The sequence below is a fragment of the Magallana gigas genome, chromosome 8, assembly GCF_963853765.1.
Source record: "Magallana gigas chromosome 8, xbMagGiga1.1, whole genome shotgun sequence".
NCBI lineage: Eukaryota > Metazoa > Mollusca > Bivalvia > Ostreida > Ostreidae > Magallana > Magallana gigas.
The window spans coordinates 13,002,487-13,027,445 of NC_088860.1; the positions used below are offsets into that span (position 1 = coordinate 13,002,487).

The 24,959-nt window shown below is 31.4% G+C and overlaps 1 protein-coding gene and 1 long non-coding RNA gene across 2 annotated transcripts; one reads left to right on the plus strand and one right to left on the minus strand.

The window, feature by feature from the left end:
* Nucleotides 1–4,520: 4,520 nt before the first annotated feature.
* LOC136271083 (uncharacterized) lies at nt 4,521–8,045 on the minus strand. The gene is made up of 2 exons (XR_010708896.1): nt 7,951–8,045; nt 4,521–6,893 (listed from the first exon to the last, which is right to left on the minus strand). It is a non-coding gene; the product is annotated as an uncharacterized lncRNA (long non-coding RNA).
* Nucleotides 8,046–8,845: 800 nt separating this feature from the next.
* On the plus strand, nt 8,846–18,644 carry LOC105342093 (zinc metalloproteinase nas-13). The gene is made up of 15 exons (XM_011448927.4): nt 8,846–8,993; nt 9,366–9,474; nt 10,628–10,724; nt 11,033–11,121; nt 11,333–11,450; nt 11,607–11,676; nt 11,993–12,196; nt 14,082–14,220; nt 14,461–14,577; nt 14,762–14,899; nt 15,272–15,421; nt 16,115–16,339; nt 16,865–17,005; nt 17,530–17,652; nt 18,043–18,644. The coding sequence occupies exons 1-15, from the start codon at nt 8,970–8,972 to the stop codon at nt 18,171–18,173; spliced, it is 1,875 nt and encodes a 624-aa protein (XP_011447229.3). The 5' UTR covers nt 8,846–8,969; the 3' UTR covers nt 18,174–18,644.
* Nucleotides 18,645–24,959: the final 6,315 nt, after the last annotated feature.

The following is a 24,959-nucleotide window of genomic DNA, read 5'->3' on the forward strand; positions in this document are numbered from 1 at the left end:
ATTGGCAATTAAAAATTGTTAATTAGTAAAAGACACATGTAGCTATGATAAAATAAAATAAATGATTAACAAACAGCAACACTATACTTATTAAGAAGTTACAAGCCATTTTTGTTAAATTAAATGATAAAAATCTATTCTAAATGTTAATATATGGTAAATATCTTTTTCATGTTATATACGTCATGTAGAATTTTTTTTTTCTAAAATTATTACCTATACAAGCTAATATAAACTAACTATATAAGTAATCTATCAGAAAATTAAATTAACTTTCACTTCTAATCTGGAAGTTCGAAAAAACCTCATCACAAGATCACTATTGGAAAATATGACAAGAGGTGGGACTCTTGATATCCTCGGGATAGCCCAGTATAGCAAAGTCAGAATTCGATTTCATTGAACATGTTATATACTGTGACTCGGCTCTCAATGATATTCGTCTAATCTATCCTTAAATTGGTGCAATTATCAGAAGAATATGCCCAGGGCTTGACGAGTTTTGTATGATATCGGAAAAAAATGTTTTATGGCATAAAGCTTTATTTTTCTGCGGCATGTCCCTACTTAGCTCAAAACAAAATGAACCATGAGTCTTTGGGTTGTATCAGATACATTAATTTTTAGATAAGGATAAAAATAAGAAGTTTAATATTGGGATTAAACATGTTTTATTGTAATCTAGTACAGTTGATAAGGCACATTTACGAAAAAAATTTAAATTTTTAAGAAAGTTCAATTCTTAGCAAAAAAGTAAGTTAAGATATGTCTGAAGTTGTTCTTAGATTAAGCCAATTCTTAGAAACATAATTTGGTAAGGATAATTTTAAGAACTGCATTTAGACTTAGACTTAAAAAATCTTTCTTGAGTCCTAAGTTCGCTGCATGAAAAGGTCTGCAGCAGCAGATATGCTTAAAAAAAGTCTTAAGATTCTTCTTTAAAATATTCCTAAGGCAATCTAAGACAATATTGATTAATGTCTATTCTAAGTCAAACTTAAACGTAAAATAAAAGCTGTACTAGAAATATTCTAAACTAAAATGTCATAAATCATTTTAGATATACATTTGTAGATACAACACTTAAAAGCAATTTTAAAAGATTCTAATAGTTGAATCAGTAAGATAAAGACGTTCAAATCAGAAAAAAAAGATCATTTACGTGTGTATAAAAAGTGAAATGAATATAATATTTTTGATAGATGCAATAAATATTGATTGAAATACGTATCTTTTTAAACTAACTTGTTCTTGTATTTTATTTGATTACATTGTTTACATTCATAATCTTCAAATATAGCTTATATCTTGTAGTTCGTTTCAAACAAAAGTAGATCATTCACTTGTACATTTCATTACAAACGTTTACAAATATCTTAAAATCGCATTTAGACGTTTGAATACATACGCTGCAGTTATCAAAGTAAGCATGTTGGATATCGAGAAATATTTCTTTAGTGTATTCGTACTCACTCCTCCAGATTTTTTTCAATCAACGGACGTCCTAATAATCCTTCGGTTCAAGGATTAGAGAAAGAAACCTATTAAATCTTGCTGTCGTGTCAAACACATCACGATGTCGAAGCAATCCTTTGGTGCGGATTCCACATCAGAGACAAACCAAACAAAGTGATATAGCGCGGTTTAATTTAGTGGACTTCTTGATAAATGAGATTTCAATTACTTGGCAGCCAAAACAATATTCTACAGAGCATGGCTAGCGATTCTCGCTGATTCTGTCCCTATACACTGATTATTGACGATGAATAGTGTCATTCATTGATCAGGATCCACGCATTCTACGCGAACTAGAAATTGAGATCAAAATACTTCAGCCACCTGGGACATGGATCTCACCCCCCCCCCCCTCCCCCTTCATTGTTTTGAAAATAAAAAAAAACCTCTGGACTGAAACACGATCTTTTCTTATTTTAATATATTAATATGCACAATTATTTATTTTTTAACACAAATGAAAGGAGGTGCTTAAATTCTTAATTTAAATGCTTAAATTAAACACCAAGGTTGCACAATACTAAGTGAAGCCACCATCATATCTGCCAGAAGTCTTGTTGTGGGATTAAGAAGACAAGCTACCAATCACCCACTTGAGGTCTTCTGTAGGAAATAATTACTTATACGTAACATCTATACTGCCTCTTCTCGATTAACAATAAAGCAACCGCTGTTACACGATCTGTGACTTATAAGTGACACACTATTCACCGAAGTCATTGAAATTGACCTACATGCATTATCCACTTCAGATATTACATCATAAATTAAAGCGTTATATGCTAGTTTATCTACTTAAATTCGAAGTACCTTAGATACGATGATTGAACTGTTGTGGTTTATATGGTAGCATGACACATACCTAGTCTAGGAGAAAAAGCGTGCTGTGTAACAATAATATTCAATTACGTTGACAAACCTTTGGTCTTTTTTTCAACACAATATTTCTTTGGGTCATGCTTTTATTCATTTTCAAACTTAAAGGTTATTGGTACACATATACTAGACAAACATAAAAATACATGTAATATATATTCAACATTTAAAATTATTTATTTGCATGCAGTGCCATGAGACGTTTGCTAGTGTAAGGTATGCCTTATATTTACAATCATGATGTTTTTGTTCTGATTACAAAACATATTCATTAAAAATGTTTATCGACGTTTGGAAAATTCATTAGTGATGGTGTTTTTGTTGGGTTTTTTTTTGTTTTTTGTTTTGTTTTGTTTTGGGTTTTTTTTTGGGGGGGGGGGGGGTTTTGGTTTTGTTTGTGTTTTTTTTTAATTTATAATTTATAATTTATTATTTTTTAAACATTTCCTGGATACGTAAGCCTGTTCTACATTAAGGCTTAATTCTTTTGCTGTCAATAAATCTGAATTTAATTTAATTTAATTCAACCTTAGTTGGTTTTATATATATATATATATATATATATATATATATATATATATATATATATATATATATATATATATATATATATATACATATAAACTTTCCTTTTTCTTAAGAGTAAACGTACATGTAATAGTTAATCATTCACGAAGCCGTAAAATGAAGATCATATTATTTTGTTTTTGTGATCCCTTGTCGTCGAATTATTGGTCCTCGACACACCGTGACATTGAATTTTTATGACATTACGTAATAACATGGCAATTTCAATTCATTGTAAAACTGTAATTGTCACTAAAATTGGGTGTGTATCTTTATAGAACTGTGGTTATAACTTCGGTCTACTACCCCACAGGTCCCGAGTTCAAATATAACAGGTACTTTTGTTTTTAAAATTAGAATTTTCCCCGAACTTGAACATTATTTTCCTGTCATTTTCAAGTCAAATGCATTCATGAATCTTTAAGGAATACAAACATTTACAGAGGGTGTTGAGGACCCTTAAAACAACCTTTCAAACGGTATAATTAAATTTATTGATCTAATATTTACATCGACATTGATTTATCTTAAAGAATAATACAATGTTTTTCCTTTGATTTAAATCTTTAACATAATATAAATAGCACAACCACAATAATCAATTTTGTTTAAATATATACATAGCATAGATCTATGCTTCATTCATTTTATTTTATTTTCACGTATTGTTACAATCATTATAGTTCCTGATATGTACCTTGCATTGCCAGAAAATTTACTTATTCTGACTGGAAACGGTACTTTGTCTTACTTAATGTGCATATCGAACACTCGTGCAGTTCCCATAGAGTGCTCAATGCTTTCTAAACATAATAGCCCAATCACTCTCATCCAAACTTTAGTAAACAGGCGATGATTTATCCAGATAGGTTACACCCTGTTATGATATTTCGCTTTTTCCCCATGATTAAATATTCTAAACTTTCATTTCATTCTAGAATTTATCATTTGTATTATATATAAATTCATATTCCATTTATATTCCATTTGCATTGAATAAATTTTGTATTGTGTAAATGTTATAATCATTTGTATTGTATAAATTCTATTTGTATTGTATATTTTTCATTTGTGCTGTAAACTATTTTATGTGTATTGTAAACTAATTAATTTGTATTGCATGATTATCATTTGTATTGTATCTTAAGGATTGTTTATTTTGGTCTTTAACGAAGGATTTCATTGGTTATATAAAACCTTAATCGAATTGGGTAGTGCTAAGGTGTTTAGATGGTTTACATAAATTCATCTGTCTTAGCTTCTTTGACCGATTTTTATATACTACGATATTTTTCGGTAGATCAATTCTAATAGAAGTAACTGCTGTGAATGGACCGACAGTTTTTTGAACGATGCTTTATCCATTAGACAATAATAAGAAAATAAGAAATGTCCGATAACTCTTGATTGTAATAGTGCCATTCTGCATTCACGTCTGGAAATCTGTTATAATATACTGTGGAATCATTATATTTATTGGAGGTTAAATTTTTGTAGATATTGTGGGTAACTCTCATCCACGAATAAACATCCTCCACGAATAAATAAATGATGACTGAAAATCATATTTCTTAATGTAGGTTTATGAGAATAACAAAAGTACGTCGCAATCAACATGTAAAATTTAAACAATCCACGAAAATTGGCCCCCATGAATTTTTATAATTCCACAGTGTTCATTGTATATTAGATTAACAAGCAAAATTTCAAATGATGACAATACTTAAATAGGAAAACTAATAAGACACTCAAAAGTTTAAACAAAAATATGTACACAGATCATATGCAGCATGCAGATTAATATTTGATTGTTTTTAAAACATGCCAATTAGCGTAATAACACTTCATCTTCGAAAACCCTTCCGGGTGTAAAAGAGGCGATACCGACTGTGAGTTTCCGACGACGCTTAAATTAGCTACAACAATTGAAATAAAATTACGCCCGGAGACATCTAAGTATGATTAACCTATCCAAAAAAGGCTAAGCCAGATTCTACACACCTTACCAATACCCAGTCCATAAAGGATAATAGCAAATCAAAGAATTCCTTTCGAAACAAATGAAAATAAACAATCTTTATGATACAAAACAAATGAAAATTTCTGCAATACAAATAAATACGTGTAGACTACAAATGAAATTTAAAAAAAACACAAATAAAATTTACACAATACAAATGAAAAATTACACAAAAGTTATACAATACAAATTAAACTTATACAATGCAAATTGAAAATTATGGAATACAAATAAAAATTATACAATGCAAAAAAAAGTTTTTAGAATACAAATAGAAAATTATACAATACAAACGACAATTTATGCAATACAAATGGAGAGGATCGAATATTTCAACGTTTGACAAATCATATTAGGTGATTTTTGAAATAGTTTTAATGTGTTTATTTTAAAGGTTACTCATAGGAACTTTCCGTACATCAGCTGTAATTTTTCTCCTTAGCGCATTTTAACCTATCTTATATAACGTGTGCCTGGAATGCTATTATAAGGTGGTTGTGTAGCTATTAGAGTGATAATAGAAATTAGAAACTAATAAGGTAGTCGTCAAAGATTGAAGAAAAAAAATAATGCATTTTATATCTTTTTTTAAATGATGACTACATGTCTGCTTTTCAATAAGTTACCATTTATAAAGTTTATTTTGCAACATTTTAACAAAATCTGTAGCATGCTATCAAAAACGGTGCGCTCTTTGTACCGTTATCCATATGCCGGTTTAGTACTTTCCTGTGAGGGCAAACTCTCCTGTTCCGCTACACCACAACTCAAACACCATCAAAGGATTTACCACATCCCCTCAAAACCAAACCAATACCGAACCTTCTATTTAACCAGCATATAATACGTCACTTCATTGTGTAACAGGGATCATTGTACTTTTGACCAGTCCTGTTTTAAAAATTGCACGAGTTACTGTTCATCATTTACTTCCGTTTCGTCGGTTGTACATGCAGTTGCTATCCAATCATTTCTTAGCAAGAAAAGAACCAAACATTTTGTTACTCTTTATCACCGACAAGGACAAATAAAAATGTTATTATACGTAAAAGGTTTCAATTGGTCAAAGTCATCTGTTTGTTTCAACATGAAGAAAGGGTTAGGTGGTAGGGGACAGTATTTGATATAATTCACTGCCAAGGGATGATTGTCTTTTAAATATATTTTTATGGTATATTTAAATTTCTTTCTCAAACTGTTGAAGTTAGTCTACACTAAGTTTTGGTATTGTTAGGATGAAGTGGTTAAGTTTTGGTATTATCAGTGTTTTAATCACAATCAATCTTCCAAATGTTGCAAGATTTCTTAATTTCCATTGCTTTATCAAACTGCTTACCTCTGAAAATTTTGATGGGTAATTTCATTCAAATTAACAGAAAAATGTATACCAAGTAAATCAAAAGTGGGATTGTTCCAATCGAGCTTCCATCGCGAGTGGTGAAAAACTTCTTTTGAAAATTTCTTACTTCCGATCCATACCATTTTAGTGTTAGAGAAATTAACTTTTAGACCATATATGCATGCAAAATAATCAAGTTCCCTTCAAATACCACCCATAGACTGAGGTGATCCATCAAATATTATTTTCGAAACTTTGTAACTAGATATTCCTCCGTTCCCATTCAGCTTAAATACACGTACCTTAAATTCACTCCGTATAAAGCCAATCACCAATTCCTGAGGAAAATTAATAGTCATAATGTGTAAAATATTCTACATGGTGGTTTTCCTGAGATTTCGTTTTTTCACATTTAGCCCGTTTTTCATGATTTTTCGGCTTTTTAGACTTTCCACAGCTAATTCCCTGCAAAGGGTTGACCTAACGTACCATGTGCATGTCGGAAACTTACCGGTGTACAGTTTACTATGTCCCATCCATCGACTTTTCGTGCTTTTTTTCCCTACCGTCTGTAACCTGCAATTTTAATGTGTAAAGTCAAACAACACTAGGGGCCTATATAATGCATATTATCTTCAACATCCCTTTAACTAATGATAATCTTTAAAAACCATTTCATGAATTTTAGCAACACTTATAAGCCTTCAGGAACACAAACTCTTAATTTAATAAAAATAATAGCTACCTTATATCAGTCCTTTTAAGAGAAAGAGAGAAAAAAAAATATATGGAGAACAAGCAAAAGAGCGTTGCTACTCTAGCTACTGCACTTGGAAACTTCTAGTTATATATTGATAGATATTTTGTTTCTTGTTTTAAAAGCTTTTAACAATTTAATTTCTTTGAAATATATTTGCACTTATAATGATATCACTTTGTTATTGTCTTTTTTTTCATCAATCAAATAATATATTTAAACGCAGTTTACATGTAGAAGAAAAATCGAAAACAAATGATACTTTTAAACATGATAATCATCACACCAATCATTTTCGCAGGTTTTTTACATATACCATGGATATAGTTAATTACACAATGTGCTTTGGTTGCCCAATAGTTGTAGTCAAGGACCTGTTTTTAAGAGGTGAATCAACAAAGATTATATAACGAATTAGAGGATTCACCACAGCAAATCATGTCATCGTTTTTAACTTACAAGAGTATCAATTTTCATGTTAAATATGCATGCTTCCTTATAGAAAACAAATATGACATGAAAAGTGTTGAGGTCTTTTTTAATCATTGCGAATGCTTGTCAAAAACCAGAAACAGGAAGATTAATATTTTTTCAACGAAATTGTGACTAACAAATTTTTTTAAAGAGTTTTTTGACGGAAAAACTAAATAGAACACTAAAAAAATTGTTGCAAAGTCTATTTCGGTGAATGATGCATGAATATAACACGAATATGTTTAACTCAAATATGAATTCGGTTATGATCTAACTAATTCTAATATAAATAGAAGCATACAATGAAAAATATAACATTTCTTTTAAGAAATTTATTTTTGTACGATTCTACTTTATTGATATTCAAATAAGAACAAATCTAATTCACTTCTTGCCACATACCATATCTGCCATCCCGCATTGCAACCGGAAGAGAAAATACCCGGACAACGGAAGAACTAACTTTACATTCTTTCACTGACAGTCATAATGAAATGTGTCATATCATGGTTCGTCAAATAAAATCATTTCACAAAGTTAAACATGAATCTAACCCTGTTAATAAAAACAAGCTAACCATGTGCTGAAAAAAAATATTATTTCCTTGATATTTAGACAAAAGGACATTTCTCCCCTCTATAGGGATTTTCTAACCCAGAAAATGTATTTTATCAAAAAAAGAAAGAAAATAAATACAACCCTTTAGCATGCTAATATTTTAATAAAACTATCATCCACTTAAGATTAGTTACATAAACAGCTTATGTTATGAGTGTAACTTTTACTTAAAAATGATTACAATATCATCTTAATATTTTTCTTAAATCTTGAATGGTCATCTCGGGTATTTAAATGATAGACATAATGTTTAATTTAAATGCTAAAAGACCTTTGGCGAGCGAGCGAGAAACGTAGCTTAAAGCTTATTTAATCAAAGCTTTTGCTTGCTTTTTTTAAAATGTCACAATTCACAGTCATTACTGCAAGACATTCAATTCTGTAAACACGATTACTGATAAAAATAAGGCAAAGACTGCGAATATGTTTAAAATAATTTTAATTAAAAAAAATAGGATTTAAATGAAATCTGGTCCCATCAATGATAGCATAACCAAAATCCAGAGTTTTATATGTCGCTTATAATCAACTTTAAGTCAATTAAACATTTTTGATAGCATTTTAATTAAACAGAATATTCATTTTCATCAAAAAGTTTATTGAAAATCCACTCCTACACTACTATGATATAGAAGTAGTAATAATCCTATAAAAGTATATCACGTTTGTTGAATTATTATAACATGTTTGTCTACTCCACTTGGACAAGTGGATATGACACAACGGAAACGTACGTCAATAAAAGACTTTATAAAAAGCGTATACAGACTCTCAAGTTAAGGACTGTATGATATCCGACAGCTATGAAGGAAAACATATATGTTTTGGTATTTATTAATGTTTCTTTTATATTTTTTTCTGTTTTTTTTTCTTTTTCGGAAATTTATTTTGTTTATTTGTTTGTATTTATATTTCTTAGAAGTGGTGTTTTAGACTGATTTAAACACGCTATTACATTTTTTTTTTAAATAATAATATTTAACGTTTTAAAGTTTTGAAAGTTGACTCACGCCATTAATTATGGTACATTTAATTACTGCTTAATTCTATATTCTTTAATCTGATTTTTTACATAATGACAATGTTGAAATATGCAATTTCTTTTGAACGTGCTTTTTTAATGAGATGTTTCTACATGTAGCATGTTTTCAATCTTAAACTGTTGCTAGGAGATTTTTATTTTGATCTTATTTTACCAGATATGTGTGGCATTTGTCTACCTTTGTAATGGACAGCTAGACAGGAAGCAACCACCAAAAGATCTGACCATGGACCAAATCATGTCAAGAATGCTAGGCGGATATGACGGTAAACTACCTAAATCAATTAAATGGCACCAGACATCCAAATAAGTTGTAGATTGTAGGCTTAGCCCGATCGCAATTCATTCGATAAGCGAGTTCGATGTGTGTACCGGTGATTTTGTTGTAATAGGCGGTAGCGAAAAGAATGAAAACCGAATCACAAAATGATCATAAACGCAAACACATCTATGAGTCGATAACAAAACTATGTAATGGTGTGTTTAACTAATTTTACATTAGACATGTCTTATAATTAGATCAACATCGCCTACATACATTCGGATATGAACTTTTGTTGGGCAATGCATAAAATCGGAATTCTTGCAAAAAATAATTGACAGCAAAAATATTTCAAAGGTCGCTAGTGTAATGAAATTGATTTTTTACACAACCGTTGCGTTCCTCAACAGATTTTTTTTTAAATCTCCTTTATTTTAGATGAATTTGATGCGTTGCCTTATCAGATAATCCTGTTGTGTATATTTCATACATTGTATGTTTTGTTTTTAATTCTGTGTTAAGATGGAGTGTCCCCACCATTCTATTGGCCACGGACGGACAGTTTTCAAATTAATTTCATTGGAGTTACGATGTAGATATGATATCACAAAATATGAAACATACATCAGAAGATATTAATCATACATCATAAGATTTTGAATAAATATCACACGATATTGAATAATTATCATAACATTTTGAATATCCTGTATTACCAAAAAAAAACTAACATTTACACGGCAGTGTTGATTGCTTTGGATAAAGCACGTGTTTTGGAATTCTTTGACGGGGGTCATACCGTTTTCAATGCATCACTCTTTTCTTGATAACTTTGAAATATATTATTTTACCCGAATTAATTTTAAATGTATATATAAATTCTTGCATATATAAGCAAAAAACTGTGTAAGTATTTTATAAAAGATTTTCTTCCTACGTTGTTCGTTCTTAATCGTTTAAATTTTGAGGTTTCGGGTAAAGTTTTCGTTTACAATTTTAATTTGCTCCCTTCGATGTCATCCTTTAGTGTCAGTAGAAGATAGGACTCTGATTTATACATGGATTCTTTGGGTTACCCATATCTTTTTTAAATGACCCTCATATACATGAACATAATGTTATGCTAATTTTGTAAATTAAAAATGATCTTCTTCCAGCGATTGCCAACCGACTTACATTACCAGGAGGGTTGGTTTTAAAGGAACTTGACATGTACTTGACAGAAACCCAGTTTAAAGCTTTAAATGCTAAAACGTAAGTTTACAGAGTGATATATTTTTTGACCTCTAAAAACTTTAAGAGCACTTGAAAGCTGTTGAGTTTCCATATGTAACATATAATAGTTTCACAACATTGGACTAAAATTAAAAGTCAATACTAAATGATCGAGTTGATAATTGCGTCACACATTTTTTTTTAAATTTTCATTGGGTGCTTTTGTGTTTCCATTTACATGTATTTTTTTCTATTTATTATTATTCCCCTAAAAGATATCTGATTTTAGAAGTTGTATTTGTTATTATTCCCCTAAGAGCTATCTGATTTTAAGAGTTGTATTTTAGAAAAAGAAAAAGAAGAAAGGCCATCAGCAATGCAAATGGATATTGGAGTGGTGGAGTTATGCCTTACACGTTTTCCCCAGGACGTTATGGTGTGTAGTTTATTGAAGTAAAAATATCAAAATCGGGGAGGAGAAAGATAATTGGATAGAGTAACTGAAAATTGGGATTTAAAAGCTTCATTATAAAAGTAAAATATCAAACATTACATTGATTGAAAAAAAATATTATTAATTGAGTTGTGATATTATACAGATATCATACCTGAGTTGACATGTATAATATAAGTGTTTGTGTGTACAGATGTTGCTGACCAGTATTTTGTTAAAGTTGCGATGAGAGAGCTAGAAAAATACACATGTCTCCGATTTAAACCCAGAACCAATGAACAAGACTACGTGGATTTCATTGATGCTCAGGGGTAAGGCATGGCTACATGTAAGTCAGCCAGAAAACAATGATTAACAATCTACATCAAAATCTATCGTGATTATAAATGTTCTGCAACGTTGTGATTACAAAAATAACCCAACAAATCCTATATTACATTGATTAATTATTTAAATGCTTTTTATAGATGTTGGTCACAACTTGGCAAGCAAGGAGGTAGACAAGAATTAAGCTTAGATAGAAATGGGTGCCGATTTGTAAGTATCTCATTGTGTTTTATATAGGTATGCTTTTTGATAAATTCATTTGTGAATATCTATCTATTTACCCAGATGAGCACGTTTATTAAATTGTTGGACTACAAAGCATAGCTGCTTAATTCGGAGACCAAACTAAAGACAAAAATAATGATTAAGAGCAAAGACTTGCTTCTACCTCAAAATGTCATTCTTAGGAACATACTATTTTTATCAAACTGAATTGGTTAGATTTTCGTTAATATGAATGTAAATGTATTTGTCGAGTGCTTGTACTTGTGGTTGTAATTTGGGGTTTTTTCTTACCAAATTTCAGAAAGGCCTTTATTTACATGAAATTGGTCATGCTATTGGTCTCATTCACGAACAAAATAGACCTGATCGGGACGAGTTCATTCGCATCAACGTTCAAAACATACAACCAGGCCTGCAGAGCCAATTTGAGAAGTACCCGGAATCTTACATCAATACTCGAAACGTTCAGTACGATTTCCCTTCAGTCATGCACTATGGAGTGACGGTAAGTTTTACCATTGACATATAAAAGTTCATCTTTTAACTGTTACAAATCAATAACAACTTAACCATTTTCTATGAGTCAACAACGTAGCTTCATAAGATATAATCAGTCGTTGTAAATATAACATTAAAACGTGGAAAACATAAAAGTAAAATCTTCCTGTCTGCATCTGGATCGAGCCATGAATAACTTTAAGGGAGCTTAAATAAAATTGTGAATTGTAGATTGCCTTAAATGGGTCAAGTACAAGTATTCTAATAAGGATGAATCACCGGGATTTTTTGTAAAACTCTCTTCAGACACTTTTCCGTCTTAATAAAAATTATGTTTTCGATATAATACAGTGAAATCAAGCGAAAGAGAAGTCATTTGATAGATCTAAAATATATCACAGTCAGGAAGTAATCTAAAAAAAAAAGACCTAATAGAGAGAGAGAGAGAGAGAGAGAGAGAGAGAGAGAGAGAGAGAGAGAATACATATAGAATACATATATATAGAATACACTGTAGACTAAAGTTGACATAAACTCACATCAAAAGAAGGACAAGTATAACTGCACATAGTTACCAAAATCAATTGTCATTTATCAAATCATCCGAGTTATTTCTCTTAGAAATGATCCATTAAATTGTAATGGTTAAGCCTTTAACATCGTTATTAATGCAACGAAAAAAAAGGATGATGAGATAGATAAATCTGTATATACGTGAACACTGTTCCGTATTTCATATCAAATAAATCTTCAGACTTAAACGTTTTCTGGTAACCAAACGAGATGATCAAGATAAAAGTGTGTGTATATATATATATATATATATATATATTGAAACACAATAAAATCCACAGTGGTCGGCGAGTTATAGATAAAAATTAGATAAGAAAACAAACGTTCAATATAGCTTAAGCGCTTTCATTTTAAAATCTTCAGAAGCTATATAATATATATAGCTTCTGAAGATTTTAAAATGAAAGCGCTTAAGCTATACTGAACGTTTTTCGTGTTTTCTTATTTAATTTATATATATATATATATATATATATATATATATATATATATATATATATATATATATATATATATATATATATATATATATATATATATATAAAACACTAACAGTTTGCTTTATTAACTGCAACATAGCAGTTGAACCATACCTTCTATAATACACTGTATAACTTGCCATAGACGAACACAAACACACACCCGCCTTTGAATTATTTTGGGTAAGAAAGTAGTCTTTGTCTGTTTGTCTGTTGACTAGTTTTGACTGTTCTACATACCTATATTGACTTCGTTTTGGCTGTTTTTCTATTGACTAGATTAGACTGTTAGGCCTCTAGTGATTATTTACCAGTCTTTGGCTTTTCTATTCTATTTTCTGGGTATTGGCTATTCTTTTAACTGAGCTTTGGCTGTTTTTCTATTAACTAGGTTTTAATTGTTAATTCTTTAAATTAAGTTTTGATTGTTCTGCTGACTTAGTTTTCACTGTTATACTCTTCACTAGAATTTGCATGTTCTTTTATTTAAAAAGTTCTGGCCGTTACTCTCCTCTTTTGAATATATTTTGATTGTTCTTTTATTGTCTAGGCTTTGTCTGGTTTGTTACTGCCTGAGTAATGGCTATCCTTTAAACAACATTTTGGCTGTTCTTTAATTGTCTGAGTATTGCCTGTTCTTCTGCAGAGTAGGTTTTTATATTCTTCTATTGCCTAGGCTTTGTCTTTATGTCTATTATAAAGAATTGACTCAATTTTTTATTGCCTGAGTATTGACTGTTCTGGACAAAGATTATTGACAGTTCTGGCTTTTTCGTCTATTGACTAGGTTCTGACTACACTTCTATTGACTTGATTTTAACTCTTTCTTTAATTGGCTAGGCATTCAGTAGAGACGGCAGCAGTCCCACGATATCAGCTCAGCCAGCCTACAAAGACAGGGAGGAAGAGATCGGTAGAGTCTACCAGAAGGAATTGTCATTTGGAGACGTGAAGGTTTTAAATGCCATGTACAAATGTAGTAAGTTCTCATTATATTTTTCGATAATATTGTTTCAGTTTCTTTTTGTACATGTATAGTTGAGGTATATTTTCAAGATCTCTTTCAAAAATTCTTCTTCCTTTATTAGACAATGATCGCGATTTCTGTATGTCAAACCAAGAATCCTTAGGCTTAAGGTTTTAAATATAATGTGCAGTTACAGACGACTTGTGGAAATTGCAATTTATAGACATGAAAAATGTTTTGTAAAATTTTTAGGCATTCATTGCACAAACACTATCTGTAATAATGGCGGGTATCTGGACCAAAATTGCGAGTGTATTTGCCCTGACGGATCATCTGACTGTCAGCAAGGAAAAACAAGACAAAATCCTGGTAAAAAAATTACAAAATATCTTTTAAAAAATAAAACATTTCATTTAAATCTTTTAAAATGATGATTTAGAATATAATACCAAGAGGTTACAAAACTCTATTCTCGCATTCATTCATTTTTCACGTTCAACATTTGTAATAAAACTCTCTTCTCGCGAACTAATCAACATTTTTATCTTCGAAGGTTGCACAAATGTAGCCAACGACTGGAAATGTAACATTTGGGCAAAACAGGGTGAATGTCGAAGACGCCCAAGTTGGATGAATGAAAACTGTGCGCGCGCATGTGGTGTCTGTGGAAACGAACAAAATATTCGGCAAGGTAAATCCTCAGGGGTTTTTTTTTAGAAATTTTTCTCAGATAAGCTCACATTTATTTATTTTAAATTAATTGTTATGTAAGTAAAAAAAATAAACAAAACACGCAGTTGTGAAGTAACAAATATGATTTTGAAGGGAAAAACATCAGAACTAGTTCTAGAACAGTTTCATGATTATTGAGCTCTCAGGTGATTATCCGCTGCTGAGTGTTGAGTTTAAACAAATAACTTGACAACAGACAGAGGCAATTATGCATATGTATCAATGTGATGTGACAAACTGTCAAAAAATGAGATATGTAAAATAAGATGATGTTTTACCCAATTTATCTGTAAATTTTATATGCAAATTTTACTTCTCTATTATTTTTAAGACCAGGAAAACAAATGCGAGAACATTTATGATGACACCACTTGTGACAAATGGAAAGAAAATGGTGATTGTGTGGTAGCAGAGGACTGGATGAGGCAAAATTGCAAGAAGACCTGCAAGTATTGTGACCCAAACAACCCCAGACCAAGTAGTAAGTCAGTCCAAATTCATCTATAGCAAACGTTAATGTTGTTGTCAGATATTCTTACTTTGGTAAAATTTTCACAAGATATAATTTTACAGCCTAAGGGAGATTATACATGCTATTGTTATGGTTCAATTCTTCACAGAAATAGTAACAGTCTAAAGGAGATTATACACGGTACTACATTGTAATTTAATGTATTTGGTGATTTAAGCTCACCTGAGCAAAACAAATATTTACATCCACCAAGTATGACTCCCTCTTTTTTTAGAAAGTGATTTTACATTCATAGCCCTGTAGAAACTGGCAGGACTATAATCTACACGCGCGTTTTACCGATTTGTTGATACCAACCTAAAAGATCACGTACTCCACGTTAAAATTTATCGGATGTCAGACTCAAATTCTTATAGGAGAGAATTCTTTTATTTAACGTACTGGTGTACATAAACAATAATTTACTTAATTTTTCTTTTCTTTTTCACAATCAATTTATTAATTTGTTTTAAAAAATGTAAATATGTACAATTAATAAATGTTATCCATGGCATTGCATTCAGTGTATGAAGCTTGCGATCATTGAAGAAAAAAATTACATAACGCGCTAACGCGAGTAATGACATATGATATCTACATAGATATGATATCTTGACTGCTTTTTCTTTGGAATGTTAAACTGGAATATTTTTTTTATATCAGCCAATTGTGTAAATGCACACTCGAATGATGCCAAATGTAGAGAATGGGCACTGGATGGAGAATGTGCAATCAACCCTGCCTGGATGACTGTCAACTGTGCAAGTGACTGTCACACGTGCAAAAACAACGAAAGCTTACCGGATGGAGGAATGAAAACGACGCGAGGGGTGGTCGTAACCAGGCCGCCCGTCGTCACCACCCCACCCCCTACTACTCCCACTCCAAGTATGCATCGATCTGATTTGGACATATATTTTTTCATTATTATGTAAATTTTAAAGAAATGTATTGAGCAGCAGGCATTGTCTTAGTAAGCCCTCTCATTGGGAAGCATTCACCACGGTATGCTTCAGAGTGTATGATTACTTATCTGTGATATACGTGGTTGTCTGAAGAAAAAAATGTTCTAATACCGTTAAATTCTTTTACGTTGTTGAAAAGAAAACTTTGATGTTCATTTGAGATGGGATTTTGATATGATCTTTACATGTAAAATTCGTGTCTTGAATGTGCCAATCTTTCTGCCTTGATATTAACTTAGAAAACAAATTATGTAATCGGAATATATTCACAATTGTTTCTAAAAAAAAACTTATTTTAATGTTAATACAACATTTTTTTATTCAACATCAATGTGGAAGGATAAAAATAAAAGAATGAAATTGATCTGTCCTTTTGCGTTATCGACTACTAGTATTTTGAGATATTGTTTTTATTTTATTGTTACATTTTATAAATACTAATTTACAGATAATTGCGAGGACAGGTACCCCACAGCAAACTGTCGAGATTTCCAAACCAAGTGGAACTTTTGTAGCATACATAAGATGTGGATGGAGGCGAATTGCATGAAAACCTGTGGTCTATGTGGCGGAGGGGAGAGAGAGAAAGGTCGGTAAACTTAACAAAACTAAATTTGTTTTTGTAATACAGTTATACACAGAGAATCCTGATGATGATGATGATGATGATGATGATGATGATGATGATGATGATGAAAATAATTTGTTTAATGGCCCTGCCTTTGAAAGTGTAAATACTGAAAAAGGAAGTTAACAATGGTTACCATTTTTGTAGATGGAACAAAATATATTGATGAATATTTTCATATAATTTGTAAAAGTCAAAAATTTTAAGTTATATTTCGAGCGGTTTATTTAAACTAAAAGTACGAAATGTATTCTTAATTAATCTACTTTCTTTGATTCTTAGAATCAGTTAAAAAAAAACTTCCAAAAGCGACTGTTAAGAACACAAAAGATAAAAACATTCGCATGAAGATCTGTTTTTGGAGTAATAGTAAATAATAAATTATAATGTACTATGTGGATCATTATGATATATTCTGCAGATCAGGTCGATGATAAAATGTCTCTTTAAATGTTTTATTTTAATATACTTTTCTACCTATCTAGAAATTGATGACTGTAAAGATGATAACAAACAGTGTCCTGTCTGGGCCCGGGGCAACCAATGTGTCATCAACCCAGGCTACATGCTCAAATACTGCATGAAATCCTGCCGTGTTTGCACCTCAGGTATCATAAATTATATAATTTGAAAACATTGAAAAAATGATCAAACCAAATCAAAGAAGAATGGGGAAAATACAATTTAGATATTTTTTGGAATTCTAATAATTTACAAAAATCATCTTCAAATAAATTAAGTATTTCAGTCTTATATTAAAAAAGGAGAAAGAATTTTAGATGATCGATAAAAGATGTTTTAACCAGCCGCTTGTACCTTAGTTAAAGAAAAAACAAACCAAGAGAAATATTGCTCATGTGAAATAAACACATATTGCAAAAGTTTACATGGAGAGTACACTTAAGATTTATAAGACTTATATGTTAATTTAAAATGTAATATATTTTTATACTTGCTATCACGTGAATATTAACTTTATACAAACCATCTATTTGAAGGACTTCGCGAGGGATCTCAGCAACTGGTTGAACAGTTTACAGCAGAAAGTGGGTCAACAAGAATAAACGTTAATGCGGCGCACCTCTTTTCAGCAGTTTTCTTTGTTATATTTTCCGTTTTGCATTGTTAGAGACTGAACTATAAATGTGAACGCTTAAATCCTGGAAACAATAGTGTTGAACAACCAAAGATGAGGGAACCAAAACAAATTATGAAAAAAACCAATCATAACCATTTATAGTGTATATCAAACGAAATTATTTTTAAAATCTTTGAAAAAGATTAAATTAGCCGATTTACCATATTTTTTTATAATTCGATGTGCCATATTTCTATTTATTATTCATTTAATTGGTAAAGGGGGTGATTTTTATACATTGAATTTTATGTGTTTTATGTTATTTATTATATTTATGTTTTTTATGTTGTATCTGTTTCTTTGAATGTTTGTCCAACTCTTAACATATGTTTCAAAATCATGATCTTTCTGCTACTTTATTCTCAAACACTATGCAATTTTTCTGCCATATGCATCTTTTTGTTTGATACATCATACATAATCATTTACAAAAAAAAAATACAATAAATCTTAACATTGCAATAGATTTATGGGTTGTTTTTTTAAAGAGAGTGTAATGTTGGAAATAGAGTATCCCAACGAAATCGACTTCTGTGCTGAATATTTTTAACTTGCTGAAAATGTAACGTATCCAAATTTCAAAACGTATAACGAAATTTAAGCGATCAATATGGTTTCTTGTGAGAATATAGCTATTGCTCAAAACAAAATAGATTAAAAAATCGTTCATCTTGCTATAAGATTGTGATGACCTAATTATTTAATCGTATAAATTATTTAAGTACATTTTAAACCAGACTGATATTAAGAATATGGTGAAAAAGATAAAAAAAAAACACTGTGGCGAATAATTATGCCAGTGCCAAGGTGGCATTTTTGCACCCGTCTAAACTGCATATATATATATATATATATATATATAACAAAAAATAAATCGGCACAGTTTTAAATAATTTAAAAATGATAAATATCCAGAATAAAATCACAAATTGATCCTATTAACCGCAAACGTTTTCGCCATTCCTGGCTCTTCAGGCAGTTATGTACAAATGACTAATATGTAACGTAGTAACGTCAATAAGCAAAAGTTCATTGTGACGTCATAATAACGTTAAAGTAGCGGAAAGTTAGAGTCACAGAGCAAAAAGGCGCTAAAAAAATAATAATCGCAAATATAACAAATGATTCAATTATATCACATGCATATAATAAATTTTTCACTGGGTGCGATTAAGTTTTGGTTTAAATAATTTAATAAAGTGGTCTTCCTTGGCTAAGCGCAGTATTTCATTTTCATTTGGAAGTTTATAAAATGGGAATAGGGTAAATTTTCCCTGGCCGCATTCAGCAAAATGTTCACAGCATGGAGTATTACGAACACTCGGGTCTTTAATCTGTTGCTTGTGGACACGAACACGCGCGTTTAGTTTCCCCGTCTGTCCAATATAAAATTCTTTGCATGTTGGGCAAATAGCACAATAAATAACATTTTCCGATTTACAGTTCATCGACGAATTGGCGCGAATTTCCATCCCAGATTTTAGTAGAATTGTATTTCCTTCTTCTATGTAGGCACATGTACCACATCTCGGGTCGCCGCATTTTTTCACAGATGGAATTTCCTCCTGCATTGTAAATCGGGCCTTGGTCAATATGTGTTTAAGATTTGGTGCTTGTCGTTGGCTACTGATTATGTCCTCGGATTGTAATAATTTCTTCATATTTTTTGACTGTTCTAATATAGGGTAAAGTCGTTTTGCGTCTGTTAGAATATTTCTGTTCCTTGGATTGTGGGTCACAACAAAAGCAAGTTTCCCGTCGTTGTTGCGATTATTAGAAGACCGGCGAGGATTACGTAGAACATGTAATGGAATTTGTGTCGCTCTTTTTACTCCAGCGTTGATTAAATTTTTAGGGTATCTCTGACGTTGCAGAAATATTTTTAATTCTTCCAGACGTTTAGATCGTAAGGTTTTGTCTGTGATAATTGTACAAATTCTCCGTGCTAAGTTAAACGGAATATTGCGTTTTGTGTGGGAAGGGTGGCATGATCTAAAATCCAGATATTGGTGTGTGTCCGTGGGCTTACAGTATAAATCCGTTGTTATACATGACCCATTTTTTATTATACGTAGATCTAAAAATGGAAGTTCCTTGTCACTCTTCTCCATCGTAAATTGTATTGATTCATTTAAAGTATTTAGTAAAGAATGAAATTTCTCTAAGTCGTCTTCCCCTTTAGTCCAGAAAATGAAACAGTCGTCAAGATAGCGTTTCCAATTGGATCCTATATAGGTACTAAGTTCGGCATCAAACACTTCTGATGTTCTTTCAAAAAGTGTATTTTCTAAATACCCCATTACTAACGTAGCATATGTGGGCGCAACTTTAGTCCCCATAGCGGTACCTTTTGTTTGTAAAAAGAATTCCTCGTCAAAGTGAAAGTGGTTATTCTCCAGAACTAATTTTAGTCCTTCAAGTATGAACTCTTTTGAGAACCGAGTATTTAGAGTGTTTGGATGTCTGTCTATCCAGTAATTTATGGCCTCTAGTCCTAATGTATGTGGGATGTTAGTATAAAGACTTATAACATCGAAGCTGACGAGAATTGTTTTAGGATCAACACTTTTAGGAATATAGTTCAGAAAATCCATATCATCTCTGACGTAACTAGGTAATAATTCACAAATTATTACCTAGTTACGTCAGAGATGATATGGATTTTCTGAACTATATTCCTAAAAGTGTTGATCCTAAAACAATTCTCGTCAGCTTCGATGTTATAAGTCTTTATACTAACATCCCACATACATTAGGACTAGAGGCCATAAATTACTGGATAGACAGACATCCAAACACTCTAAATACTCGGTTCTCAAAAGAGTTCATACTTGAAGGACTAAAATTAGTTCTGGAGAATAACCACTTTCACTTTGACGAGGAATTCTTTTTACAAACAAAAGGTACCGCTATGGGGACTAAAGTTGCGCCCACATATGCTACGTTAGTAATGGGGTATTTAGAAAATACACTTTTTGAAAGAACATCAGAAGTGTTTGATGCCGAACTTAGTACCTATATAGGATCCAATTGGAAACGCTATCTTGACGACTGTTTCATTTTCTGGACTAAAGGGGAAGACGACTTAGAGAAATTTCATTCTTTACTAAATACTTTAAATGAATCAATACAATTTACGATGGAGAAGAGTGACAAGGAACTTCCATTTTTAGATCTACGTATTATAAAAAATGGGTCATGTATAACAACGGATTTATACTGTAAGCCCACGGACACACACCAATATCTGGATTTTAGATCATGCCACCCTTCCCACACAAAACGCAATATTCCGTTTAACTTAGCACGGAGAATTTGTACAATTATCACAGACAAAACCTTACGATCTAAACGTCTGGAAGAATTAAAAATATTTCTGCAACGTCAGAGATACCCTAAAAATTTAATCAACGCTGGAGTAAAAAGAGCGACACAAATTCCATTACATGTTCTACGTAATCCTCGCCGGTCTTCTAATAATCGCAACAACGACGGGAAACTTGCTTTTGTTGTGACCCACAATCCAAGGAACAGAAATATTCTAACAGACGCAAAACGACTTTACCCTATATTAGAACAGTCAAAAAATATGAAGAAATTATTACAATCCGAGGACATAATCAGTAGCCAACGACAAGCACCAAATCTTAAACACATATTGACCAAGGCCCGATTTACAATGCAGGAGGAAATTCCATCTGTGAAAAAATGCGGCGACCCGAGATGTGGTACATGTGCCTACATAGAAGAAGGAAATACAATTCTACTAAAATCTGGGATGGAAATTCGCGCCAATTCGTCGATGAACTGTAAATCGGAAAATGTTATTTATTGTGCTATTTGCCCAACATGCAAAGAATTTTATATTGGACAGACGGGGAAACTAAACGCGCGTGTTCGTGTCCACAAGCAACAGATTAAAGACCCGAGTGTTCGTAATACTCCATGCTGTGAACATTTTGCTGAATGCGGCCAGGGAAAATTTACCCTATTCCCATTTTATAAACTTCCAAATGAAAATGAAATACTGCGCTTAGCCAAGGAAGACCACTTTATTAAATTATTTAAACCAAAACTTAATCGCACCCAGTGAAAAATTTATTATATGCATGTGATATAATTGAATCATTTGTTATATTTGCGATTATTATTTTTTTAGCGCCTTTTTGCTCTGTGACTCTAACTTTCCGCTACTTTAACGTTATTATGACGTCACAATGAACTTTTGCTTATTGACGTTACTACGTTACATATTAGTCATTTGTACATAACTGCCTGAAGAGCCAGGAATGGCGAAAACGTTTGCGGTTAATAGGATCAATTTGTGATTTTATTCTGGATATTTATCATTTTTAAATTATATATATATATATTTATATGACTAAAATGGAATACCTTATTATTATTGCTTTGTTTCTTTTCCTCTATTATTATTAGTAGTAGTAACTTTTTTTCTGTAACGTTTTCTCAAAAACGCTTCAGCCGATTTTGATGAAACTTACAGATCTTATTCATAATAAAATTTTAAAGAAAACTACACGAGATTTTTATTGTCGTCACTTTACCAATTTTATGTTTTTGCTTGTGCCTTATTTATCTCAAAAAGTATTGAAGATAGAACTTTCCGATTTACAGACATGCTTTTGAGTTTACGGCTGCAATGCCCTTCGCATATCTGAACGTCCACCGTCACTTCCGATTGTCACCGGAAGGAAATGAAAAACCTTAATTTTTGAATTTTTTGACATAGTTTTTCTTCTTCATGTTTTCATTCGATAGAGACGCTCTCAAAACCTCTGAATATGAAATTTGTTTTAAAATCAATCCACGCATCCTCGCGATTTTGGCCTCCAAAGTCCATAAGCGGGAGTGCGCGTAGCTCAGTCGTTAGAGTGGTGGACTTGTGCCCAGGCAACCTGGGTTCAGTTCCCTAGTGCCGAATATAATTTCTTCCTTGTGTTCAGATTTTTGATTTTTTATATTTGAAATGATCGATTTTCTTATTTCCAATTTAATTTTATCAAAAATCACAATTATAGCGACTTTTTAAATTATATGTCTTTTGAAATTCTTATAGAGGGTGAAATGAAATTTGATAACGTGTTTAGAAATGATAGAAAAAAACAACTAACCCTATAGTCTACTTTATGGTGCACTCAAACGGAAGACCTTTCGTTGCTTGCAACGAGCGTCTAGTTTATTATAACGTGTATGTCTAAATATTTTTATTTGATAAAGTTTTTAGAAGTTGAGACGACGCTATAAACGTGTTGCCGTTACATCCCGACATAATTTTGTATTAAACCGAAAAACAAGATTTGATGAAGAAACAGCATTTTGTGTCATTCAACGAATAAAATACAGGTCATTCATGAGAACTAACTTAAATGGTTGGATGATTCTGTATACTATATCTGAAACTTCAATCATCGTACAAAAAGAATTACTTTTCTATTCTTTTGTCTTAAATACATATCTTTCTGTTGGGTGACTAATTTGTTCGAGTCACAGATTTTCTGTCTATGTGAATGCTTTAACATGACCAACGTTTTACCTCGAAGACCACACCATTCGTAAATAAAATTATTGTCAGTATGATCGATAAGCTATCACTGACATTTTACAATTTAGGAGTGGGCAACGTTAGGTTAGGCAGTATTCCAGAATGTATTTGTAATTTCTGCATGTTGATATCGGATTAACAGTTCACCAGAAAAAATTGTAAATCATGAGATGTACAATGGTAATGATTGACAGCTTTGATGAATCCCAAACAGGGATACATCCAACTTCTATGTATCGTCTTCCATGGACAGCAACTAGAGCATCGTTTTTTAACGATGGGTTTTAATGGATTTTAAAATGGAGATGTAAAATCTTCATTTGGGAATGGCTTAAGGAGTAGGCGAGATGATATTATATCAAGTGCAAAAATGTTTAAGCTTTGACACGTTAAATAGGTTAATATAAACATAAATATCGCAGTCACATGAAATTTCTTACACTGATATTATTTCTATTTTTGTTTGAATATCCAATCATTTCTAAGGTCTATCAGAGACAACCTTAAAAGTAAAGAGTTTTGCACGTTTCAATAAATACTAAAAAAAATATGTATACACGTTGTACCATGACAGTTGATTTAAAGGGACCAAGACACCAATTCAGCTCAAAACTATCAAATGGTTTTTTTTATTTGTAATATCTAGAATTGTTAAAAAGGGGATTTTAAATGATTCGTCAATATTTGAATGTCAAATAAAGAGTTACAAGCATGATACAGAGTTTGAAATTCTTTGTTTTGTAAACAAAGTTCAAGTGGTTGTTTCTGTTACTTATGTGTCAAATTTGATTGTTGCAGTCAAATGGAGGTATTTTGTTGATAATGTTATTTATGAATAAATTTAATCAGTTTATTTTTTTTTGCCGAGAGGAGTCATTTTGTCATAGAAATTGTAATTTCTTTTACTTTACATTAATTGTAAACAAATACAAGATTCGAACTTTGTTTACATAACAACGATTTCTGACATTTACCTTTTAACATTCAAATTTTGGTCAATCATTTAAGATGCACAATTAATCATACAAAATAAAAATTTAAAAAAAAATTGATTTCAAATTGTGTCGAAGTCCCTTAAAAAGAGATATACGGCCATTTCGCACATTTGAGGACCAAAATGTAAACGTTTTTGGAATTGGCTTGCTTTTGCCCCAAACTGTTGTCGAAAGATAAAAAAAAATATATGAGGTTTTATATGCAAATAACTCATACAA

What these genes read in the sequence shown, in the direction of transcription:
- LOC105342093 (XM_011448927.4), top strand. Translation starts at nt 8,970, where the DNA reads ATGAAGGAAAACATATATGTTTTG. An exon ending in AAACAACCCCAGACCAAGTA is followed by an intron (nt 15,422 to 16,114) that starts GTAAGTCAGTCC and finishes TTTTTATATCAG; the next exon opens with CCAATTGTGTAAATGCACAC. An exon ending in CCCTACTACTCCCACTCCAA is followed by an intron (nt 16,340 to 16,864) that starts GTATGCATCGAT and finishes ACTAATTTACAG; the next exon opens with ATAATTGCGAGGACAGGTAC.